General features: G+C 40.6%; 1 protein-coding gene across 4 annotated transcripts in view; it reads right to left on the bottom strand.

Annotated features, from left to right (window-relative positions):
• The window catches only part of NRXN3 (neurexin 3), a 912175-nt gene that overhangs the window by 860735 nt on the left and 27928 nt on the right, over window positions 1–23512 (bottom strand). For 2 of the 4 annotated variants that reach the window (XM_041424942.1, XM_041425182.1), the window contains exons 2-4: window positions 18715–18732; window positions 8644–8673; window positions 6322–6333 (exon numbers count right to left, since the gene is read on the bottom strand). In XM_041424942.1, the coding sequence (XP_041280876.1) occupies window positions 6322–6333; window positions 8644–8673; window positions 18715–18732 (60 nt within the window). The remainder of the gene's footprint in view (window positions 1–6321; window positions 6334–8643; window positions 8674–18714; window positions 18733–23512) is intronic. The other 2 variants (XM_041425016.1, XM_041425103.1) reach the window with 1 other exon arrangement.

Raw genomic sequence — 23512 nt, 5'->3', positions numbered from 1 at the left:
ACATATTTTCTAAACTGTTCAATACCTTAACGTTATCTCTCCAGCCCACAGAAGGCCACAAGCAGCCTTAAAACAGGAAACTCCCCTCTTTCACAGGGTTTTCTCTTTTTTCAACTGTCTGATGTGTGTGACAGGGTCTATTTCAGTTTCTGATGGCATTATCATCACTTTGCTGCATTACCATAAAGCCCAGGAAATAAGCTATTACCCACCACACTCCTCCCAAACGTTATCACAGACAATCATGTGCTCACAAAACAGCATTAACTGTGAGAATTAGAGTCCATTTAAACTGCAGCTGTTCCTTCATTCCTAAATAGGTTCTTAGATCAAAACTTCTCCCTGACTGGTCTCATTACTGAATGTTCATTTCAACTGGAAGAAGAAAAAAAACACTTAAAAAAATTTTATGTTTTACAGATAACATTCCTTCCCTGTAATATGACAACCAGGTAAGTAACATTAAAATGAAGAATTTTTCAAAAAATACAGTGGATGTTGTAGCTTTCAGATTTGTGAGTTGAAATTTTGCCTTCAAATCATCTCTGGCGAAAGAAACCAACCTGTAATTTTGATTTTCTATTTCTAGTTTCTCTTATGTTCAGAATCAATCTCAAGCTTCAATTATTTAAGGGGAAAATGTTCTATTTGTTTTTAACGACAATACTAACTCTGCATCTGCTGTTAAATGCAAAACTTAGATCCTAGATGTAATATATGTGCCGGTGTTCTTTTCAGCTAAAAACCCTTGCCCTAGAAAGGCCCAAACCACCACAACCCTATATTCTGCTATTATCAAAAAACCCCACCGATTATTATGTTCCATTTCCCATTACATTTCTTTGTCTCTTTGTTACCATCCATTGGAAAGGCTTCAATTTGCAGAGGAAAAACACTTTCAAATCTAAACTGAAAAATCTAAATGTCAGGAAAATGCACAATGTCTCTTTAAGAGTCAACAGTAAATTAACTTGCCCGTAACAGTGCAATAATTAGCAGTTAGTAGCTTATTAAATGGATGGCAAAGGCCAAGCTGCCATCTGGGATCTCCAGTTTCTTGTGATTGTTATTATGTCAAGATGTGCAACTTGCATTAGCTTTCATGTCACTGTGCTTGCCCTTACTTTACATGGAAATTTTAATGAAACATACAGCACTTTAAAAATCAGACATCCATCAAAAGTGCTATTAGCCTGCCTTTTACAAAGCACGTGGCCTGTTTTGCTACCTCTGCATCTCTACATACCACTGAATGCCTCAAATTAAAAAACAAAGCAGTGGGGGAGGGGGAGAGAAGAAAGTCTTTCAATTATATCAATTAAATACTCTCTCTGGGTAGAGAGAAACCTGAGCTTCATTGAAAACAGAAGACTACAATACAGCCTAAGACGACAATATTTTAGCTCCTGTTTACAAACAACACAAACCACAATGCCTTTAACTCTCACAGGAATCATTCTTCTTAATAAAAATAAAGCCAGCAAAGAATCAGCTGCTTATTCACACATCATAAAGACAGTTTTAAAACAAGGCAGAAAAAAACATGTAAGAAAAAATTAATTACCTATAAACTACAAAATATTTAAAGCATTATTTAATATCGTATGCATACACAATATTTGTAAACTCACATGCTCATAAGCACAAAAATAATTTACCAGAACTGTCCTATTATGTTTGTGTTCATCAATGTATTACAAAGAGATATAAAAAGAAGACGACACCTATTCCTTTGCATCATTCCCCAAAATTTAGAAATGTCATCACCACAGATGACACAAGAACCACAGAAATATAAAGAAATAGGACAAATGCCTCACAGAAATGCCACCCAGTACCTTACATTTGAAATCAGCAACTGCCAATCACCTCTAATTAGACTTCAACAAATTACATTAAAATATTTTTTTTCCCTAAAGAAAATATGAAACCAGCAGCAAAAATTCACTTACAAAAAAAAAATTCCAGAAGAATAACATCTTCATGCAAGGGGCTTTGATTCTATTCACAGAGCTTTTGCATATTTGGTATTTGTTAATCATAAAATAAAATGCTTGATTTTTTTAAGTAGTCATTTAGAATAACGTTAGAATTGAAAGTCACCATCCTTGTAATAATGCAGGATATTTTCCTCACCAAACAAACCCACTACCACACATATTTTAGAGTCTTTTCATTAATACTTTTAATTATAGAAACCAAAACCATACAATATTCACATTTAAAATCCAAGATAGTTTACAGGGCAAAGCAGAGCGTAAAAACCACTGCCAAGGCTGGCAAGACAAATGTAGTGTTGTTTTTCGCCTTGTATAATTAGACATTTAGAGAGCACTAATGATTTAATTTGTTACTGATGTTTCACTTCAACATTTGCATGAACTCTTGGCCATTCAGTTGGACTTATTCACATACAACCATAGAACCATTTAGATTGGAAAAGACATTTAAGGTCATCAAGTCCAACCTCCAGCACTGCCAAGTCCATCACTAAACTGTGTCCATGAGCACTCCCCCTATACATCTTTTAAACATCTCCAGGACTGGCAAGTCGACCACTGCCCTGGGCAGCCTGCTCCCATGTTTGACAACTCTTTCCATAAAGAAATTTTTACTAATATGCCATCTAAATCCATCCCTGGTGCAACCTGAGGCCATTTCCCTTCATTCTATCTCTTGTTACTGGGACAAAGAGGCTGACCCCAACCTTGCTAAGCTCGCCTTTCAGCTAGTTGTAGGGGACAATGAGTTCTCCCCTGAGCCTTTTTTTCCCCCCGGATTAAACACCCTCAGCTCCCTCAGCTGCTCCTCATCAGATTGTGCTCCAAAGCCTCACCAGCTCTGTTGCCCTTCTCTGCAGCTCAACACCTCAATGTCTTTCTTGTAATGAGGAGCCCAGAACTGGACACAGCACACAAAGTGCAGCATCATCAAGTACAGGGGACAACACTGCCCTGGTCCTGCTGGCTACACTATTTCTGAAGCAAGCCAATACAAATCCTAATGGCATTACTGGTGAAAAAGAAATTGAAAATATTTTCCTGATCAGTAAGGTCCAGTCATTTCCTTCTATTCAAGCCCACAAACAGTATTTCATTTTTCCTCTGCCATTACCTTCAGGTCAATATTATTGAACACCTCAGTGAAATAAGAACCTCATTCTTTGAGAGCAATGCTAAACCTTCCAAGACTTAAAAGACCTACTTCAGTTAAGAGCAGGTAGGACCAAAGCAGGTAATCTGATTTTGCAATGCTGGTTATTAAACAGCACCATTGGCAGTAGCCTTTGGTCCACACCAGATGCATTTTAAAAGATTTCATTCTTTCACTTCTCTCTGACAATTAAGAAAAAACCTACTTCATACTGAAAATGAGAAGGCAGCTGTGTAGTTCACACCAAGCAGAACTGCTGATGGAAGGAAGGAAGGAGCCACATGCCTTAGAGAAGAACCAGCAGTCTGCAGACTGCACAGGTGCTACAGGGTGTCTCATGCACACCCAGAAGTCAGCCTCACTGGTCATTCTTTGTGTCAGAGAGGGCATCTTCAGTTCTTTGGGTTCTTGGCGCACTGGAGCCAATGTGAATTTTGCTATTGCCTTCAAGAAGACAAAGGAATTAATTCGCTGAAAGTAGCAGATTCCCACCAAGAACACAGACAATTTTCATAGGGGACAAGAGCCTCAGAAGTCAGATCCAAACCAGGAGTGATGGTGGAAGGTAACAAAAAGGCAAATAATAATTTCCTTAACAATGAATTTCAAGAGAACAAATTATATGGAAGAAGGTGATAACACATGAACTCCAGTAGCAAATTAAAGCTGGATATTTATTTATTATGGAATTTATTCCTTTAATATAATTTACTTGCGGGCAAGCATTAGGGAAGTAAACTTATTATAATTGTTCCTTAATTGCCAGTATCTCTCCAGGAGAGAAGTCATATTCAGCAATTCTTGCCAATCTAAAAAGTCCTTGCTCATCACTTATTTACCTCACCTCCATGACCAGTTCCGTACGTCAAATAAGAACTCAATGCATTTAACCTGAAACCTCAGTTCAGGTTAAAATACAAGGGATATCCAGGTGCTTGTCTGCATCTCAACTACTCTAGCCATTACACCCCAGAACGCCTACATTTCATCTTCTTCAATTTTCCAGGAACTCGTGGGAAAAAAAAAATATTAAGATCTCCTGAACAGTTTAAAAAGGATAGATGCAGAGAAAAAGCCTATTTACAGCAGTGGAAACAACTAATCAAACACTTGCTTTAAATGATGAATGCAAGGTCGCAGACCACTATATGCTGTGAAGTTCTATGAAATCAAATACATCATATCCAAAAATTAAATCAAATACATCATATCTTTTGGCTACATACATGACATGAGACAGAGTGGTTGCCATTTTCTACTAAAAACTACAAGAATGCCAAAAAATATGAACCTTCCATGCAAGCACTAAAGGCATCTGGTACCACTTTCTCTGTGAGCTGGAGGCCACGTGTGGGTTCAAAATCACAGCTTGAGCCCTCTGAAAGCAATGCCATTTTTCACACAGACTGATGGTTCTCTGACAAAGTCACTTGCTACAACAAGAGTTAAAACTACACATAGCTGGGAAGTGAAATTATATTGTCACTCAATGACACAATAAATTAAGTTTCAGTACCTATGAATTAATTGTGGATTATATGTTATAATCCTCATGCCTACCAGCTCTGTTAAGAGATTTGCCTTGGAAAAGACTTTCAGCTTAGTTCTACACAGGCTGGCCTGAAGCATAAATGCCACCTAAGAAAAGAATATGAACTAACATCACACAAGACTTGCCCTGATCTATACTGACCCTTAAACCACACTAAGCCATATATCAGCTAACTGAATTATTGGCAGCTGTGTTGAGGCACAGTTACATTTTATATGGTCTGCCTAGAGCTTCAGGTTCTTGTTTTCTTTACAGTGTATATATGTGATTATTATGTTCTGATGTTCACCTCTTACTGAGAAGATAGCTCTGAGTACAGCTTAGGTATTACCCTCCATCACCCAAGTTTGGAGAGAATAGACAAAGTATGAAATTAATTATTGGAATATTTTTCCAACCTCAAAACAGAACAAATAATATTGATTACATAATGTACTCCATCACAGAGAATTCAACAATACAATATTGTTAGAAGAAAGCTGGAAAAAGGAATCGTGTAAATTAAGGTGTTTAATACGGTTTTGTGCTCCACAGAATTCAGATATTACAGTAGTAGTAATTATTGAGCAGAGACTGCTTGTGCACCTCCAAGGCAAGTTATTATGAACAAATCCTTTGAGCTCATATGCCTTCCAAATTCATAGCTGCACAACTAGTCATTTCATTCCCCAATGTCTTACTGGCATGGACAAAAGCAACATCATCCAACATGTTCAAATCACGCTAATAAGTATATCAGATTTTTCAGCAGTGTATTCATTGGAACAGAGTAAGCCTCAGCATAACAAAACCTTTTAATCTTTCTCATTGGAAAATAGGACCAAACCCAAGATTTTTCTCAAGCCATGTTTATAACTTATCAATCAAGCTTCACTTTTCCTTCCAGTCCAACTGAAGACCCATAGCAAGTTTGCAGCATTTTGCCTCTTTGGCAGTTTAGATAAGGGATGTATGACTGCCCTCAGCACACCTAAGATAGGTGTGAACTGCTGAAGACCAAGTTGGAGCCCCAGAGCAGTCTAGCATGCCCTGTGCTTTACTGGGCTGCAAAGGAAATGGACCTCTCTGTTCAGCAGTGCTGATTACTTCTGCTTCCCCTGCAGCTTTTTTGCAACTCAATTTCTCTTTGAAAAACGCCTTCGCACTAACAGGAATAATGGGAAGCAGAGTCAGGGGCAGAAACAATAGCTCAAAAAACCTCCATTGTTGAAGGGTATTGGACAAGCCCAGGTTCTGCTGCCACCAACACCAGCAGAAAAACAACAAGCAGTGGCAACACTGTAGAGCAAGTGCCAGCAGGATGAGCTCACTGGCCTATGGCTCTATCCTTGACTGACTGACAAACACTTTGCACTCCAGCTTCACCAACTACAGGTGGACTGACACGGCACAGCCCATATTTAATGTGAACAGGGAGAAAATAAAATCTCTTAGGAAGGCCTCAAAGCATTAATCTTAATAAATATTTCCTTCATAACTCAATACAAAAGATTGTTAAGAGACTTTTAAAAATAAAAGTATTAAGTTCCAATATGAAACGGATTCATAAAAATACACCTTGCCCATCAACAAACATTTTACAAGCAATGAAGTCTTAGAAAGAATGTGATCTCTACCTTTACTTCTACCTACAGACAGGAAGGTGTGCATCCAGTTAAGAGGAGGAGCAAGAGAGGTGTCCACCACGGAGGAGGCAAAAGAGAAGAGAAGGAGGAAGCATAAAAAACGAGAAAAATACATCACTGGCCATACTTAGAAAAACAAGGAAACAAGTATATTAATCTAGCAGCCAAACCCAACAAAATAAAATGTCAAGGGGAAAACAAGAGACACACCACAACTAAAGCACAAAGCAAAGCTTAAACCACTGACAGTACAATCAGCAGCTGCCTGGTTAAGCTTTAATTTGATTTTCTACTGAGAAATGCAAACTGCTCATGCAATACCACGCCAGTGATACGCCTCAATCCACGTCAAATTCAAAACAGCAAAGGCAACAACAGACTAGGACAGGAAAAAATAAATCTCATGGTAATATATTTGCTAAACACATCTCACCTACCAGAGCTAATACATTTGTATATAATGTTGACATTGCATATTTATTCACACATATACATTTACATATTTTATATCCATCATATTTTTACAGACAGTAAATATTTATCAAAAGGTGATATCTGTGAGTTTGTTGGCAAGAAAAGAGAAGCCACTGTTCCCTGATGTGTTACAGATAAACAAGGGTGGCTGAAGTTGCCAGAAGCCAATAGTTTTCACATTTTTTGCCAGACAAGGGAGTATAGAAAGTGCTGATGACTGGCCTGAATAGGTCATGCAAGTCTTCATGAGCCAGCTGGGTTGCAACTTGTAATTTAAACGTCCAAGTGCAACTGTTTACATAATCCAGTGCTAAATCACAGACTACTACAAAGAAATGTTCAGTGTTTTTGAGAATGAAAGTGGCCATCAACTGTTCTGATCACTTTCCAACATGACTTCCTCTGCCAAAACAGCTTGCCATACTCAACTGCATGCTGAGCAACTAGGACATGCTGAAGCGACCTGTGTGCTGGATAATCCTTCAATAAGCACAGCCTCTGAGCCATGAGCCCAGCTGAACAGTAAGTGGGCACCCAGAAGGAGCTCACTGCTTTCTGGAGTTTAGTCAGATGCTCCACATGCCAAACACCATGGTCTTGACATACATCTATAAAGAGCCTGATTTTCCTACCACACAGGGATGTTATGCAGTGTAGAAACTGATAAGTAAGCCCCTACTTCACTTCTGGTTGTTACCTAACCTTTCATGACCTCAGAGCAGACATCCATCTTGAAGAATAGAATAAAAACTGATTATGTCTCAAGTCTTTCTACATTTCACTGAGATACATAGAAATTACATCTGTTTTATTCAAGCACCTAATTAATCTTTAGCGTACAGTGGCACTGTGCACTATCTTATTCCTTGGACTGTCTATCCTCAGATACATGCTTAATTAATGCCAAAAAGCTTTTGCATACATCTAGTCTAGGAAAGTCTCATCAGAGTCAAAACTTAGATTTTCTTCCCGTAGGGCAAATACTTGGTCTGGTCTTCCTAGTGTACCACTTGCACACACCTGGCTTTAAGTCTTAAGTCATTTCATTCCTGCATTCACAAGACTAGAAAGCACCAGGAGTGCTGCTAATTTCTGTGCACCCATGTCAGTAAGACACTGGCACTTGCAGAGGCAAACAGAACCACAATTCTCCTCACTTTACCTGTTCTCACCAGCTTCTTACTCACACCTTCACAGTGCAAAATAGGACTAATTATCCCATCCTATCACAGAGAATAGATCTGTATCTCTGTGCAGACTGAAATATTAAAATGTGATCTCTGATCTGGGCCTAGATCCCATTTGTAGCTCAGTATGGGGTTAGCCCTGTTGTTTTTCTCAACCATGTTGCTCTGTGTGCATTTGAGTATTTTAAATTGCAGACATAGGACTTACAGGCCATTATATGCAAATTTCCTCAGGATTCATAATGAGTTAGGATCATGCCACAAGGGTTATTAACATACTTTTTGTAATAATTGTTCTCTTAAAATAAAAACCAACATTAAGGTCTACATTTAGTAAGCAGTAGTGGGAGTCATTACAGCTGGCACAAGAAGAAAGAAATGGCAAGATAAAGTAGTTGGTGGGCTGCCTGGAAGAGGGATGCATACCTTTGTACTTTCCATGGAACCATTTCATGCTCCCTCCTGGGCCACTGAGTCCCAGGCTGACAAGAAGCCTTGGCTCATGGGACACAGAGGCAAAAATGCAAATGGCTTGACTGACACTCCGTAAGCTTAGCCGATTATGTTATGCAAAGCCCAGCCCAGAAATGCAGCAGGGACAAAGCCCCTTCATGATCAGTGACAGAAACAAAGAAAAAGTGGAAGGACTTACCTTGTTCACCCATCATCAGGTGTGAGAGGCCTGAGAGAGAGAGACAGAGAGAGGAAGTAAGAGAAAAAGAACAAAACTGGAAAAGAAGCAGTAATATCCAAGCACACTGGTCACAGTCCAAGACCTGTCAGGATTGGAGCTCACATACTTGAACAAGACCAAGTATGGTTGCAGCACACAGGACACAAACATTTGCAAGCACTGCTTCGCACACTTTGCAGGAAAGCATCTGTCACTGGTAGAAAACAACCTGCTGCTCACTGCAGAATTGTGTCTGAGGTTCAGCACATCCCTGGGGGGGTGGCTCCAGGGGCACTGCACACCACTGTAGCTGAATGGGCTATGGAAGCCAAGGTCTGCAATGACAGCCTGCAGCGAGCTGTTGTTCCTCTGGAGACATACAGAAATAACTTCTCCTCAGCTAAAGACTAAATTCAAGATTGCAGTGGTCAGTAAAAGGGAGGCCATAATCACACCACACCTGCTTCGAATGAATCCTCTGGTCTAAACGCATACACACACACAAAGCTATTATTATTGAACATGTGGCTTCATCATGAATTTTTAGGAGTCTATCAACACTGCTCACACTTACTAATTAGACACCAGTACACCAGACATAGCAAGGACTAAAAAACCCACCTGTAACCTATTAAAATACACCTCCACACCCTTTCTGGGAAAAACTGTCGATTCAGTTTCCAAGAGCAGTGGGCTACTTTATAGCTCTATAGCTAAAGCTACTCTTCAGTTTCATAATTAAAGGTAAAGCCAGAAGGCAGCACAGTTCCCCTCACCAGAGACAGTCATTGTCAGCTCTGCAGATGAGGCTGTTGTGTTTACTTGGGCTGCTCTACTCTCTGATAATTCTTTCTGGCACAAACCTTGTTTATTTCAATCAAATTCTACATCTAGGCCAATTTTCAAATAGGTTTACTGTATTGATACAAATACTCACTTTCTCTTTAGATATTTGTGTATATATATCCATGCCCAATACATTAAGCATGAAGTGACCCATTAATCAATTTAGTGACACAAGACATCACAGAACTAACATAACAAAAATCAAGTCCTACACACTCAAGCCATGAGGGACCCCTTTGATACTTGGTTCCCTGACCAACTTCCCTTAGCTTGATTCCTTCTCACATCTCCTACCTCTAATAGGCCTTCAAGGCACACACACACCACACACCCCATATTCTAAGTCAGTTTTTTAATCAAACAGGGCTGTGACTTTTTAATTTCACGGAGGCTGAGAGGTCAAATGAATTTATTAGAATGAGAATTTTCAACATGCAGCATGCTGAGTTTGAATTTGTTTATTCCTTTCTCTTTTATGGTTTTCATTTGCGTTGGCTGAAGAAATCTAAAATCCAGATCATCCTAAGAATATGTTCACCCACAGAGAACTTCAAGCCAGATAAGGGGATTAATAATTGTACAGTCTAAGGAATGCAAATACCGTAATGTTCTTGAAGATTATTGTGGATTTAGAAAAATAATCAGAAACATAACATAGGTTTAGATTCTTTTAGGTCTTTTAGCTATAAATAAACCTAGCAGATTTGATACTGTAGGACACTTCTGGTTTAAATTACAAAATATAATTCAGTGAATAACTTGCTCTGCTAAAAGAGTGGGTTGAATTTTTGCCTCTATTTATGGCTACTGACCCCATCATTCTTGACAGGCAAATCTTAGGTCTGATCAAATGGACACTTGAAAGTCACCGTAAAAGGCAGGAAGACAAAAGTATAATTGTTAGGACCTATAATGCACAGAATCCCTGTACCAATGCCAAAAAAAGTGAAAAGGCTAGAAGGTGTCAGTATGACATGCAGCAGAAGCTGGCTGAATAGGGAGGGGACATCAGATCCAAAGCGGAGATGGGGATCCTGAGGCCTTGTACACTGTGGGAAAGGAAAGTCACACCTAAGAGGCCCAGCATCAACAGGTACAGCTACTGGGGATGGCAGGGGTTTGCCCACTTGGACACAAAGATAAACCCCCAGAGAAGGTTCAAAGCAAGATTCTACATTAAACACCATAAACCACACCAGAAAAAGATCCATTCTCTCTCCACCAGCCACAGAGGAGCTTTAAAAATCTCAAAAGGTCAGGAAAGTCAACGAACCCCGTTTTGTCCTTATCCCCAGGGCCAGTGCCATGTGCCCTATCTACCAGGCACATCAGCCAGATGCATCCCCACAAGCCCTTCGCCTGAGCTGAGGAGTGAGCACACCCCCAAAGAAACGTAATGTTGTGGCCCCTGATTTGGCCTTGGTTCAAATACCTGTCAAAGAAAGTATCCCTAAGAAATATTCTGGCACTTTCTGCTTCTTCACAGATTTGAAACACCACAGCAATCGTGGTACTGGTAATGTATGTGCCTCGATCTTCTAGTCCCAACTTGACAATGAAAGCAGGGAGATTAATGAAAAATAATGCCCTCCCCCCCCCTCAATGCTATTTTTCCTTTTTTAAAATAGAAAGAAAAAGGAGGGTGGACTTGGAGACAGCACAAAAAAACAGTATTGTATTAGAAGTTGCCCATAAACAGAGACCCTTATTTTAACAAAGAGAACACCAATAGAATTCCAGATTCATTATTAGATAAAATAATAACATAAATAATGAAATAAAATATCAGCTTTTCTCATCAGAAAATATTCCTGCCTTGCATTTTAAAGTAAGAGTAAAAATGAGTGTATTTATCTCCAAGAAAATGTCATTAACAACTAAAACCTTCAACCATTGAGATATAAAATTCGTGACATTTGCAACGCGTGTAACAAAGGCCTCAAATCAGTCAGAGTAAAATCAACGTGGAAAATGTGAACTGAAATAGTTGTCTCACCTTTACATCAGTTTCAAGACATGGCAAGATACTAAAACAATTATCAAATCATAAAAGTCAAAACCACCTTGAGGTGGAAAGCGGTAACACTTGCTATTGGACTGTAAGAAACTATTATGGCATCCAAAAAACCAATGCAAGAGCTGGACAAATTGTTCAGACCTGCAAGCTAGACCAGATTCTTCCAGATCAACGGGGACACATATCACCATGCTATTTGGGCAGCAGTCATAAGACAAGCAAATTTTTTAGCAGACTCAGGATACAAATGAACTCATTAGGCCCCAAAGCACATTATTCAATATTCTACTATTAGAATGTTTGTGCTAATAGCCATCCCATTTAAGAAGAATCCTGTAAGAAAATCTGATTTTCCACCTAAACCCAGGTGAAACATATGTTCCTTTGAATCCTGGATTTTTTTCAACAAGCAACTTTGATTATAGCTTCAGCTATAAGGAAACCCAACCAGTGCAGAGCTAGGAAAAGGCTGATAAAAATCTGCATGAGCTCCAGTAGCCAAGGGGTTTCATGCTTTTTCTAAACCAATCTAGTCATCCTTATAGTAATTTACTGGCTGGACAGAACTGCTGCCCAACAAAAATGTTGTGTAGCAAGTAGTCTGGAAAAGGTTTAGGAAAACCTCAGAATAAATGGCTCATCTGCCTGTAAAGAAATTTTATATCCAAGTCAAGAATACGGTGACTTTCTATTCCTGAACTTCAAACATGAGTGACTGTAAGGACAAGTGCATGGCTTCAGAAGGAAACTCTCGACAGGTTTTTTAGATAAACATCTGCTTGTAGTCAGTCTCTTGAGGCCCAGCTTCTTTGAACATTCAGCAGTAATGTGAAGAGAAAGCAGTCTGTTTCTTCAGAACATCAGCTCATTATTAAAATAATATGTCCATTGCTGAGGGCAGACAGACCCAAACTCTGCTCTCTGGCCATGATTTATGCCTGCCACAACTGACTTTTCCTATTTAGGTCTGGGAGGGTTTTTTTTTTTTAATATTTCTTTAACCTACTATCCAATCAGTATTATTTTCTTAAAGTTTAAAATTAAGCTGTCTTGATCTCAAAGAAACATTTCAAACTACTTAAAAAAAAAAAAAATTGTAAACCATCTGCTTTCTACACCAAAATAGTAAAATTAAGTGGCTCTAATTGTACAAAGTACCAAGGGCTAACACTGGATTCTTATGAAGCCAGAAGGACATTTTTAAAAGTAGCTTCAGAGTACAGTGATATGAAAGAGCAATATAGTTAAACAGCAGTCCTCATCTTTAAGGGTTTGCTAGGGGCAATTTTCAGTGTGGAGGAGAAAATATGGGAAATGTTGGAAACAGTTTGAATCCTGCTCCCTCCCGCCCCATTACTACTTAGCACTTAAATTGGAAAATAAAGCTACAAAACATAAGGTGAGGATAGCACAAAACACAGCTGAGAGTGACAAGCCATTGCAGCAACAAAGGAAGATAGACTCATTCATCCAGTTAATTATAGCTTGTCCTGTGCTACTGGGCCCATGATCTGGGGGTGTGCACGTGTGCGTGGGTGTGCACGCACGGCTGAATTGCTCTGTTATGGCAGGCAGCCTCAGTATTTCCCTTGTAATGATGCTACCAAATGATTAGCCCAAAAGCTCTTAATGAGTGGGAGAAGAGACTGCCAGGCAGCAGCAGCAACCCAGATCTCCCCTGGGGCAAGTTTGCCCAGAGAGGATCTTTTTTCAGGATATCAGGCTGCATGACCCATTCAGACAATAGCAGGGCCAGCTGCAATGTATGTCTGAGACAGGACACCAAACCCTCCAGTCCAGGATATGCACAAAATCCTTTATGGCAAATCTGAAGAAAGAAATCATGCAAACCACGGACTCTTCCAGAAATAAAATTACATCCACTATACAGAAGAGCACGCAGATGAGTACTGGGGTCTGTTGTTTTCACCTCCTTTCCAAATACCCTAAAACTAGCAGTTCCTTAAGAAATAGGCTTTTCTCTACTCTGAGCCTCATACCCCAGCTCTATTGGCAGTTCCCTTTTCTGTTAGTGAAGAGAGTTGACAAGATCTTTGTCTTCCATGTGGTCTTCACAAAATAGGTATCTTGAGCTTCTCAAAAATCAAAAGTCCAAGGAAAATTCCGTAAGAACCCACAGGTACCAAAAAAGAGGACATTCCAGCAGGGCCAAATGATGGGATTCAGAAGAAGCAGCAAAACCCTTGTCTTGAGAGATGTGAAGAACGGATAAAGAAGCAAAATCATTCTGCAGCCTGGTTCAGACCTTGTACCTGCTAGATAGGCCAGCTCTACCAAGAGGGTAACCTGATCTCTTGGCTGCTGGTGTACATGGGGCTTTTTCCTTCTAAGCCAGCAAAGCAGCAGCACAGGCTGGGGAGGTCAGCTGTGTTTGATTCAACCATGACATGCACGACAGCCAAGGGGCTGCTCTCAGGCCCCAGCAGTGAGCCCAGCCGGGAGTGCAGTTTTGTTATTGTAGCCGCAGGCCCACTTCCAATCCAATTACACACAACAGCTGTGCTACCTCCTCTTTCCCATCCCCTTTTCTCCCTCTGCTATGTAATTCCAGGATAGGTTTTGTCACTATCAGGGGCAGTGAGTCAGGTTGAATGGCATCTACTTTGAGTGATCAAAGGAATAAGAACATGAGATAGAAACCAAAGAGAAAGTATGGTTTTTTTCACTATTGCTTCCACAGACGTTGGGGTAAACAACTTTCTCCTTTCACTCCCAGCAGAAACTGGGAGTTTTCTGCCTTCTGACATTGTGTGGCATTCTCCTGTAAGTATTTGCATAGGAACAGCTACAAGCATGGCGGTGTTTGAAAACAAACATGCAAGTGTTCACAAAGATGGCCACATGCACAAGAGAATGTGAGAGTGTATGTGCAAGACCTGAGAATGACTGCATTTCATCCTATCCACAAAATGTGTATCACTGCAAATCAGAGCACCTGGTCAAGTAGGTGCAAAAGTTGGAAAAATAACTGGTAGACATGGAATACAATTCTTCAGCTTAGAACAGATATCTCTGACAATATATATGATTGAGATAAAACCCCAATTGGGACAGAGCAGGTGAACAGGAAATGTATTTTTCTTTATTTGTGGGAAACAAAAAATAGGAGTCACTGAATGAAATTCTCAAGTAACAGGTGTAGAAGCAACTGAAATAAAGTATGTTCCATATTTCAATGATTAAACAATGGGACTTGTTATTACAGGATACAGTGGAGTTAAAAAATACAAGTAGATTAAGAAAAACAAAGACTGGATATATCCAGAAAAAATATGCCCGTCAATGACTGCAGAACACAATCTGGATGCAACACCAGGTCTGAAAGTCCTTAAAATAGTAATTACCAGGAAACACCAATGTATTGAGACAAGACATATTCTATCATAGCTTCTTAAACTTCCTCCAAAGCATCTACTTTCATAAAAGGCACTTCCAGGACAGATAAATTCTTGCTCTCACCCCAGTGATTACTACTGCCATATTTTTGCAAATGGGTTTGCATGCAACTAAAAACATTCACATTCCAGTGTAAGAAAATAACATTAGGGGATAGTACCTGTGTAAAGGGCATGCAAGGATGAAAATAATGGTGACACCTATGAAGAACCTAAGCTCATACATACTGGCTTCAAACTCGTAATGAGCAGCACTGACAATATGGCATAGATTCTGACATATGGCATAGACTCTGACCTAGTACCTTCTGCAAACAGGAAACTTCAGATGGGCTGAAACCCATCATTTTCATGGCCCAAAACCAGAGTTGTTCTTTAAGGAAGCAGAAGCCAGCATACAGGTACTGCTTAAATGACCCAATGACATGGAGTAAGGGACACCAATTATAACAGCAGACCTGAGATGAAAAAGGGAAAGAAGCATTTAAAGATGGCATTTGGAAGATCAAAGACCTGGATCAAAAATGTGCTAATATGTTTATGCTTTCATTAATCTCAGCATCTTCATGAAGGACTTGTTCAGGTAAACAAAGACTGGTTTTTCCTCTGGGAACTACCTAGTAATGTCTACTTGGTTTTGTCCATTCAGTTGTATGCAAACACTAGTCAGCAGTAAAATCATGACAGCCAAATGTCCAGAACTTAATCTCTTGGCCTCCTCCCATAAACATTTAAAAATCTCTCCCACAATAGGAATAAGCATGGTATGACTAGGAAAAGCATTTAAACTGTTTAAACTGACACCCCCCTCCCCAGGTATCAGTAACAGCCTCCATAATATCAAGGAACCATATTTAGCTCTTTCTCCCACATATATTCTTCCACAAAAAAAAAAAAAAAAATTAAAAAAAAGAAAAAAAATAAAAATAGTGAGACAGGAGCATTCTCTTGGATCTATTGGTCTTTTTCCAACTACTTACCTTTCAGAATCTATACCACTGGTAAAGAATAGAAGGTGCAAAGAAAGAAACAGATACTGTGCAGAAGTGACAGAGGCATTCATTCTGGTCTGTGCTGCATGCCACTTGCCAGCCGTAATATTCAGCCCCAGCAGTCAAACCAGGTTGTGAACGTGAGCTGAGGCTGTAGCTATAACCCCAAAGGGAAAACTTAAGTACTGAAAGAAGGTACTTCTCCTCTACTTGACACATCAAGTCCATGACCCAGCCAAGTGCAGACAGCAACAATCCCAACTCCAGGGCGCTCTTCAAAATATGGTGTTGTTGTTTTATAACTGAGGCATTCGATTTGCAGGAAAGGTGGGGTGACATCTGACAAACTTCTTTTACATGTGAAATGAGCCAGATGGGATCAAGTTGGCTCTTGAAAAGAGTATGGCAATGAGACCCAGTTGCTGGGGTGCCCTTCTTCACAAGCAGAGACCTCACGGCCAGGAAAGGCTTATACTACACATTTGTTTACTTGAAAAATAAACTTTTTTGCACCTTGGAGTAACTGAACCTGCAGAACCCTGTGGTGCCCACTGCTGCCAGCCCCAGCATATTCACAGCTACCTCCTCTTAGTGGGGAATTAGTTTGAACCAGTCTATTCAACAATAATGAATACTTATTTAATCAATGGGCTCTTTACAACCCTTCTGCTGCCTGTGGGTAGTTACCACAAGCACATAAAATCCCTAATTTGTCTTTCAAAGAGTAGATGGTTAAAGTAACCATTTTGATAGGGGCCTGAGGCTCTGTCCTTGCAATATAGATAGCTGGATGACCAAATAGGTAGAAAGTGTCTGCATAACTTGGCAGAAAGAGAAGTGTAGACCCAAACCCCACTGGAGGTCCATGGCACTGCACAATCCCACAGCAGTGTCAGCATACCCATGAAGGTGAGACAAGCAGAGGGATGAGAGCACCCAGGAGTAAACAGTGACAGAGCCTTGTAATGAGGTGTGGGTAACTGTCAAACTGAAAATATACAGATGTTTGAGAGAACACATGAAAAAGAATTCATATGTCACTAGAAATCCACATAAGAAAACACACAGCAGTACTGAAAACAACAACATGTGTATGAGCAATGGGAAGAAGAAAAAATGCACACCTAAGCACATAAATCATGAGACTACAGGGCAATAGGGCAGAAGAGCACAGTCAGAGAGCAGAAGGATGGACCACTCCACGGTGCCCATACTAACAGCAGCAGAGTCCTGCACTGAGTGTGCCACCTCTGCCTGGGCTCCCACCAGTGATGCTATCAGCTCCTGTACACCAGAAGATGTCCCTGATATTATTTGAGGCTATGCTCATTACTGGCATAATATTGTGTGTTCTACTGGTAGAGCATAGCAAGGCCATGCTTTCCCAATTCACTCATCCTCCTCTGCCACACACATCAACATCTTCAGGATGCTGTGGAGGGACTTGTAATTCGAAGCCTGTGGTGCATGTCCTGTCAGACCCTGCCAAGACAAGAGGAAACAGGATTTGCTGGACACCTCAGACTGGGGCAGAGCTGGTACAGCTTCAGCCTCATAGATAACTGAAAAGATTGCAGGTCAAAGTTAACAGACCCTTTCTTCCCAAAGGGTGCCAGGTGACATTTGCCATTCGGCCACTTCCGTTCCCACTGCCATCAGTTGAGATGCACACAGAATGCAAAAGTTCTCAGCAGAACAAAAAGGCAGCTGATGAGAGAAGCTGAAAGGCTAAATATGCCAAGAAAATACCCAAGTGATGGGCCCTCCCTGCACCACTCTGAAGTGATGCACAAGATCTGATTATCCAAGTGTAGAAAAGAAGCAAATTGAACAGAGAACATATTCCAGGTCCAGACAACTCATTCCACATTAGGTTTAGCAAAACTTATGCAGGAACCTGAGAAGGAAAAAAGCTTTCACTTGCCCATCATCCCATTCCAGCCAGGGCAATGTAGGGTGCTTTCTTGGGCTCTCATTTCCATTTCACATAATGATAAAGCAGGTGGAACTGCCCAAGTGTGAAGTAAAAAATAATTTCTAAAGTTTCATTGGCAACAAAATGTGGACTAGAGTAAAGTAGCCTAGCCCATCTAATACTTGTAGCTGAAGTTGGGGGACCCTGATCCTGTCAACGATGAGCAGCAATCTGAGGAAGGAGGTTTGGAGTTCTCTGTGGTAACATATGCTGTTGTGGAAGAACTGCACATATCAACAAGCATGTGAAACACACATTCATTTTTCCTTTTAAATCATTTGTGCCCTAGTGGGAATAAAATTTTGATACCTAAATAAGATCATATGTTCAGATTCAGCCAAAAATATACTCAGTGGTTTACAAAAATGTAAAATAAAACAACAACAAAAAACCCTTTTGTTAGTAGAACTGAAATTCAACATGTTATCAGTGGGAGTAGCAAATGGAGTAGACTGCAGTAGGAGAAAGAAAATGACTAAACTAAATTTTTACGCCAGACTACACACAGATGTATGAGAAATAAATAGTATATAATGCAGCTCTCAATGTCAGGTTCAACTAGCAATACAAGCAACCATTCTCAATTTAATTTTCATTAAGAAAGCATCCCTTTAACTGACCAATACAATGTAGTCTCTGAAGAGGGAAGTTTGTGACCTTGGCTATGATGTAGGCCTTCTTTCAGCAAAGTATGTGCAATCCAGACCTCATGACATCCAGCAGGAAGCAGGATGAGACCTGCCTTGGTAACTTACCACCACTCCTTGACGAACAGCCTTTCAGCTCAGCAAAAATAACACTTACCTGGAATATGATTGACATCTGTCGAGGTGTGTTCGTGGCAAGCAGAAGGGAGAAAAGAAAGAGAAAGAGAGAAGAGAAAAAAAGCCATTAGAGATGCACACAGCAACTCAGCATCCTTGCATGGAAATCAATTTCATGCAAAACCAGAAGTAATTAGGTTTGTTTGAAGGCCACCCATCTGCATCCAAGCACGCCGCCATGCAAGGGAGGAGGCACTGGCTCCCTCTCCACTGTGCATGTAAGAGCGAATCCACCATCATATCTGTCCGGGGAGAGAGTTCCTGGAATCAGATAGAACCAAGCCACATCAGTTCCTGTAAGAATATTCGTTAAAATATTCTATGTTTTTCACACACACAGATGCAAAAGAGAGAAAGAAAAACCAACCTGCCTGCAGAAGGCTTCTATAGCACATAAATTCAAGCAAGTTTCCAGAAAAATAAAAAGAACCTGCTCCCCTTTTATAAGGGGCCATGTGAATTTATGACCAGGTGTAAGATATACAACATAGTTCCAAAGTCTAGAAGAGAGCCCATTCCTTTCATTCTTTCTGCCCACCATCTTCCACATCCTTCATTGCAGACAGTAGTAGAGGTGGGGGAGGTGTGCCAGAGCTCTGCACATATTATCCTTCTCAAGATGCTAGATTCAAGAAAGTGTCATCTGACCACTTTTTCTCTCTATGGTATAAGACCACTTTTCAGAATCAATCACACAACTTTGAAAATAAATAAGTCCTTCAAAAAGGAAGGAGCAAGACTACGTAATTCATAGTATTGGTAACTTGACAAGAGAAAGCATACATTTAAATGTACTGTCTGTTTTGGGCAGAGCCCACCAATCCCAAAGAAAGTACTTTAGCCAAATGCTTCTCATAACTTTTTTAACATCCCAAGTTTAGTCTTTCTCTGAATAAGCTACACTTATCATAATACCAATAGGGAGAATCCCATGAAATCTCATAGGATTAGATCATTATTTTCCTTACAAGGAAGGCATCAAAAAAAAAAAAAAAAAAAACGAACTTGCTTGTGGAATCAGAGAGGCCAGGTCCATAGACAGCATTCTCCCCTGGAAGCTTGTACCCTTGTCCAGGAGTTGGGAGTGGAGTTATCAGTTTCCAGTAAGGCTTCAAGGAATATAGTAATGATTTGGACTACAGATCCCAGACTACTGCCACAAATCCAGGAGCATGACATACTGAGTGCACTGGCTTCACAATAAGGTCTAAGGCCATCTTCTCCTTCTCCCAGCATGCCCTCCAATTTCCATCAGTATTCCACCTTCCTGTCCAAACCCACTGTGTTCCTGTGAAACTGGCACCACTTGTTCGCCTGAGATACTTGCAATTCACTGGTGAGTGATTCCCATGTGTGCTGCTTTTTGCTTTTCATTTTTTAATGGCTCCAAAACCATTTGAGGAAAAGTCTCTGTGGAACATTATACATATATCAAGCTGTCCTTTCCTAAGGAGGTAACAACCCAAATAAAACAATGCACAAAGAGGGGAGGGACTGTTGCATCAATTCATTTAAATTCCATAGCTTTTACTAAACATATATGTCAGATCTGATGCAGATTATTTGCTGCCTTTCCTCTTTTAGCCCATAATTGCACCTAAGAACCAGTGACTAGGCAGGCCTAGAAGGACACTAAGCACTGAAAGTTCACCTGAAAGTAATTAATTTTAGGTAGGAAAAGCAAACAAGTGTCAGGTAGCAATGCATGCACTGAGGATAGAAAGAAAAAGAAGGTCATAGCAGGGGCAGAAGGAAGGAGAAGACCGTTAAACACCTCTCCAGGATGTGAACATGATGACAAAGAATTTACAAATCCACTGCTAGGAGCAGTCTTCCACTGCTTGGGAAGAACCAGTGGTAGTAAGAGATGATCACGTATCTCAGAAGAGGTAGAAGTGATTACCATAACATACTGCAAATATTTCTTATAATCCAGCATCCACTTGAAATTCTATTCTAAGCAAGTAAAAAGTTCTCAACCCATGTTTTCCTCTCAGCCTCCCTCCACGCCTGACAATGGAGCAGGCACTGCTGCAGTCCAGGCTACCAAGGGGGGCCTGGAACAGCAGGCAGCCTCACCAGGGTGTCTGTGCCCCAGCAGGAAATCTGTGGGGTGGCTGGGAAATAAAAACTATCAGCAGATAGTAAGGGCAAAGGAAAGAGCTAGCCAAGGGTTAGCAAGGGATAAACACACTAAGCAAGTACGAGAAGAGGCAGTGGGCTGCAACTGATACACTGCTCGAAATAATATTTACTTAACTGCACAAGAATTAAATAGGTCACGAAGGTGTTAAAAAGGGAAATGATAAAGTACTAAAAGCTAACATAAGCATCCCTGAAATTTAGTTTCTCAACGGCAAGTAACAGCAAGGAGATTTCTTTTTACCTGTCTTTTTTTTGTGCCAATATCCCTAAGAGCAGGCATGCCCCATCCTGACTTAACGCTTAGGGTTTTTTGCTGTATCTTTTTTTGCAAAGTTTCCATGCAAAATGATTTCCATATACACTAGTTGCACCACTAAAGTCACTGTTTGCATGTCTGTGACACTTCCACAGTACTTAGCTACATGGCAGCCCAGGTAATTAGTGTTACTTCTCATACTAAATACAGAAGGAGTTTCTTGTATTGCAGACACCCCCCCATGTGGTATCTGCTGGCAAATGCTGATTTCAAAATGGTGAAACTACTTGCTTTTTAGTTTAAAAAAACAAGAGAAAGCACTGCTTTCTTTGCAAAGAGAAAAAAAATTACTCATAGCCAGTCAGTTGTCACAAAAGACCCTACATTAAATACCACTGTGGCATACAAGTGAAACTGCCATGCAAGTCACAGAGCCACAAAGCACAGAATAATCTGGGTTAGAAGTGACCCACAGGGATCATCAGGTCCAGCTCCTGGCCCTGCACAGTACCATGCCCAAGAACCACACCATGTGCCTGAGACCTTTGTCCAAATGCTCCTTGAGGTCTGTCAGGCTTGTTGTTGTGACCACTTCCCTGGGGAGCCTGTTCCAGTGCCCAATCACCCCTGGGTGAAAAAAACAGCTTTTTTAATATTAAATATAAGTCCCCTAGGAAACACCATCACACTTTTGCAGTGTGGAATGTTATTCCACTTTGGTTCACAATTAAAACTGTGGTTGCATATATTGACAAAAGGGACCCACCATACCTTATGGCTGGTAGCTCTACAATTAGGAGACATCTAATGCTTCAAGAAAGGTAAATGACAGAGATGGCATACAGCTAGTGTGACCAGAGCTGGGAACCTGAGATGACTCTCCTTCAGACCCTGTCATCTGAGATGTTCTTTCAAATTCTTAGTTTTTCTGTTTTGTTTACAATAGGACTGTTTAAAATATGTCCCCACTCTCTTCCTCTTCCATTAGCACTACCTTCCTCCACCTACACAGACCTCCTCCCTGCCACAGGGACTGAGGAGGTAGAGCATTTCAATGAAAAAGGGAGCATGCAGAACCCACGGCCAACAAAAAAATGCAGTGACCACGGGACTTACTGCCACGTAGATGGAGGTTTCTCCACTTCCTCCAGCTCAGAGCAGTTCAAACACAGAAAGGTCTGCCTCTTCACATAAGACAAGGCAGAGCTTGCTTGATCCTATACACAAGAGTCCATTTATTGCTCCTTTGTAAAGGGCTGAGCCGCAAGCCAGCAGTGTTTGCCTTTGTTCTTTGATGATAATAGTGGTGTTGAAAGAGGGATCAGCAGGACCGCTGCCTTTGTCTGGTGCAGCCCCAGCCATCTATCTGGGTGGGGTGGGAAGGAAGGAGGAGGATGAAGGGGAACAGGGGGAACAAAGCAAATGTTATTATAGCTCAGATCATTTCCATGCCTGTACAGGAAACATCTGAGGTATTTTCACACTAACATTTTTAACACAAAGTTTAGCAAAAAAGGGAAAGTATCATGACAGCACACTTCTCTCTCCAGCTGGAAGACAAGGCCAATGAAGGCACAAGCCCTACCAATACTCATCACCCTGACTTGAAGAGACCTACTTTCATTTCCATCTCTGCAATCCATTCAATCTTGTCCCCTGCTTTGATGTGCTGTGGACACCTGTCTTCTGGCAGCTCAACTGTGAGCAACTGACTGAATTCACAAGTCACAAACAAGCTGGCAGGCAGAAGCATCCTAGGTTAAGTGGAAATAAGCACCTAGAAGTGAATGGCACTAAAGTTCTCCAGCATCCTCTTATCACTCTCACTCTGAACAGCAGTGTACAGAGGACTGGGGAGCAGCCAGAAGCTGGAGAGAGGAGGAAAGCAAAAGCCATAAAACTCAGAGGTATTTTTTTTCATAGGAGACCCACTCCCAAATGGGAGGAAATCCAGCTTTTAAACACAAAAATTACCATACTCTGAAGATTATTCAGATATTGCCACCTAAAACAGCTTTTCTAAAGTAGATTTGGCTCTCATCATTCTGCAAATACAGAAATGGGTATGGGTAGAATCTCACTGACAGAAGCAAGACTGGTTGGAAACTCAGGCACTTAATTTGACATATTATATATATATATATGCATATATATATATATAAACATAAACCATTCAGACCATAGATTGATGCATTTATGGCAGTCAGTGAAATGATTCAAAAGATACATGATGAGCCAGCCTGAGCTCCTGAAGTGTGGTAGTAAGAGATGTTGGTGACTCAGAACTAGGTGATTACTGCCTAAGTGAGTTCTGATGAAACATTTTTAACAATAAGAAAAGCTGCATTTTGGTTCAGCTGGAAACACCTCAAACTGG

This window comes from Onychostruthus taczanowskii, unplaced genomic scaffold (genome assembly GCF_017590055.1).
Source record: "Onychostruthus taczanowskii isolate IOZ18803 unplaced genomic scaffold, ASM1759005v1 scaffold1, whole genome shotgun sequence".
In the NCBI taxonomy this organism is placed as follows: Eukaryota; Metazoa; Chordata; class Aves; order Passeriformes; family Passeridae; genus Onychostruthus; species Onychostruthus taczanowskii.
This window is presented reverse-complemented; position numbering and strand designations above follow the sequence as displayed.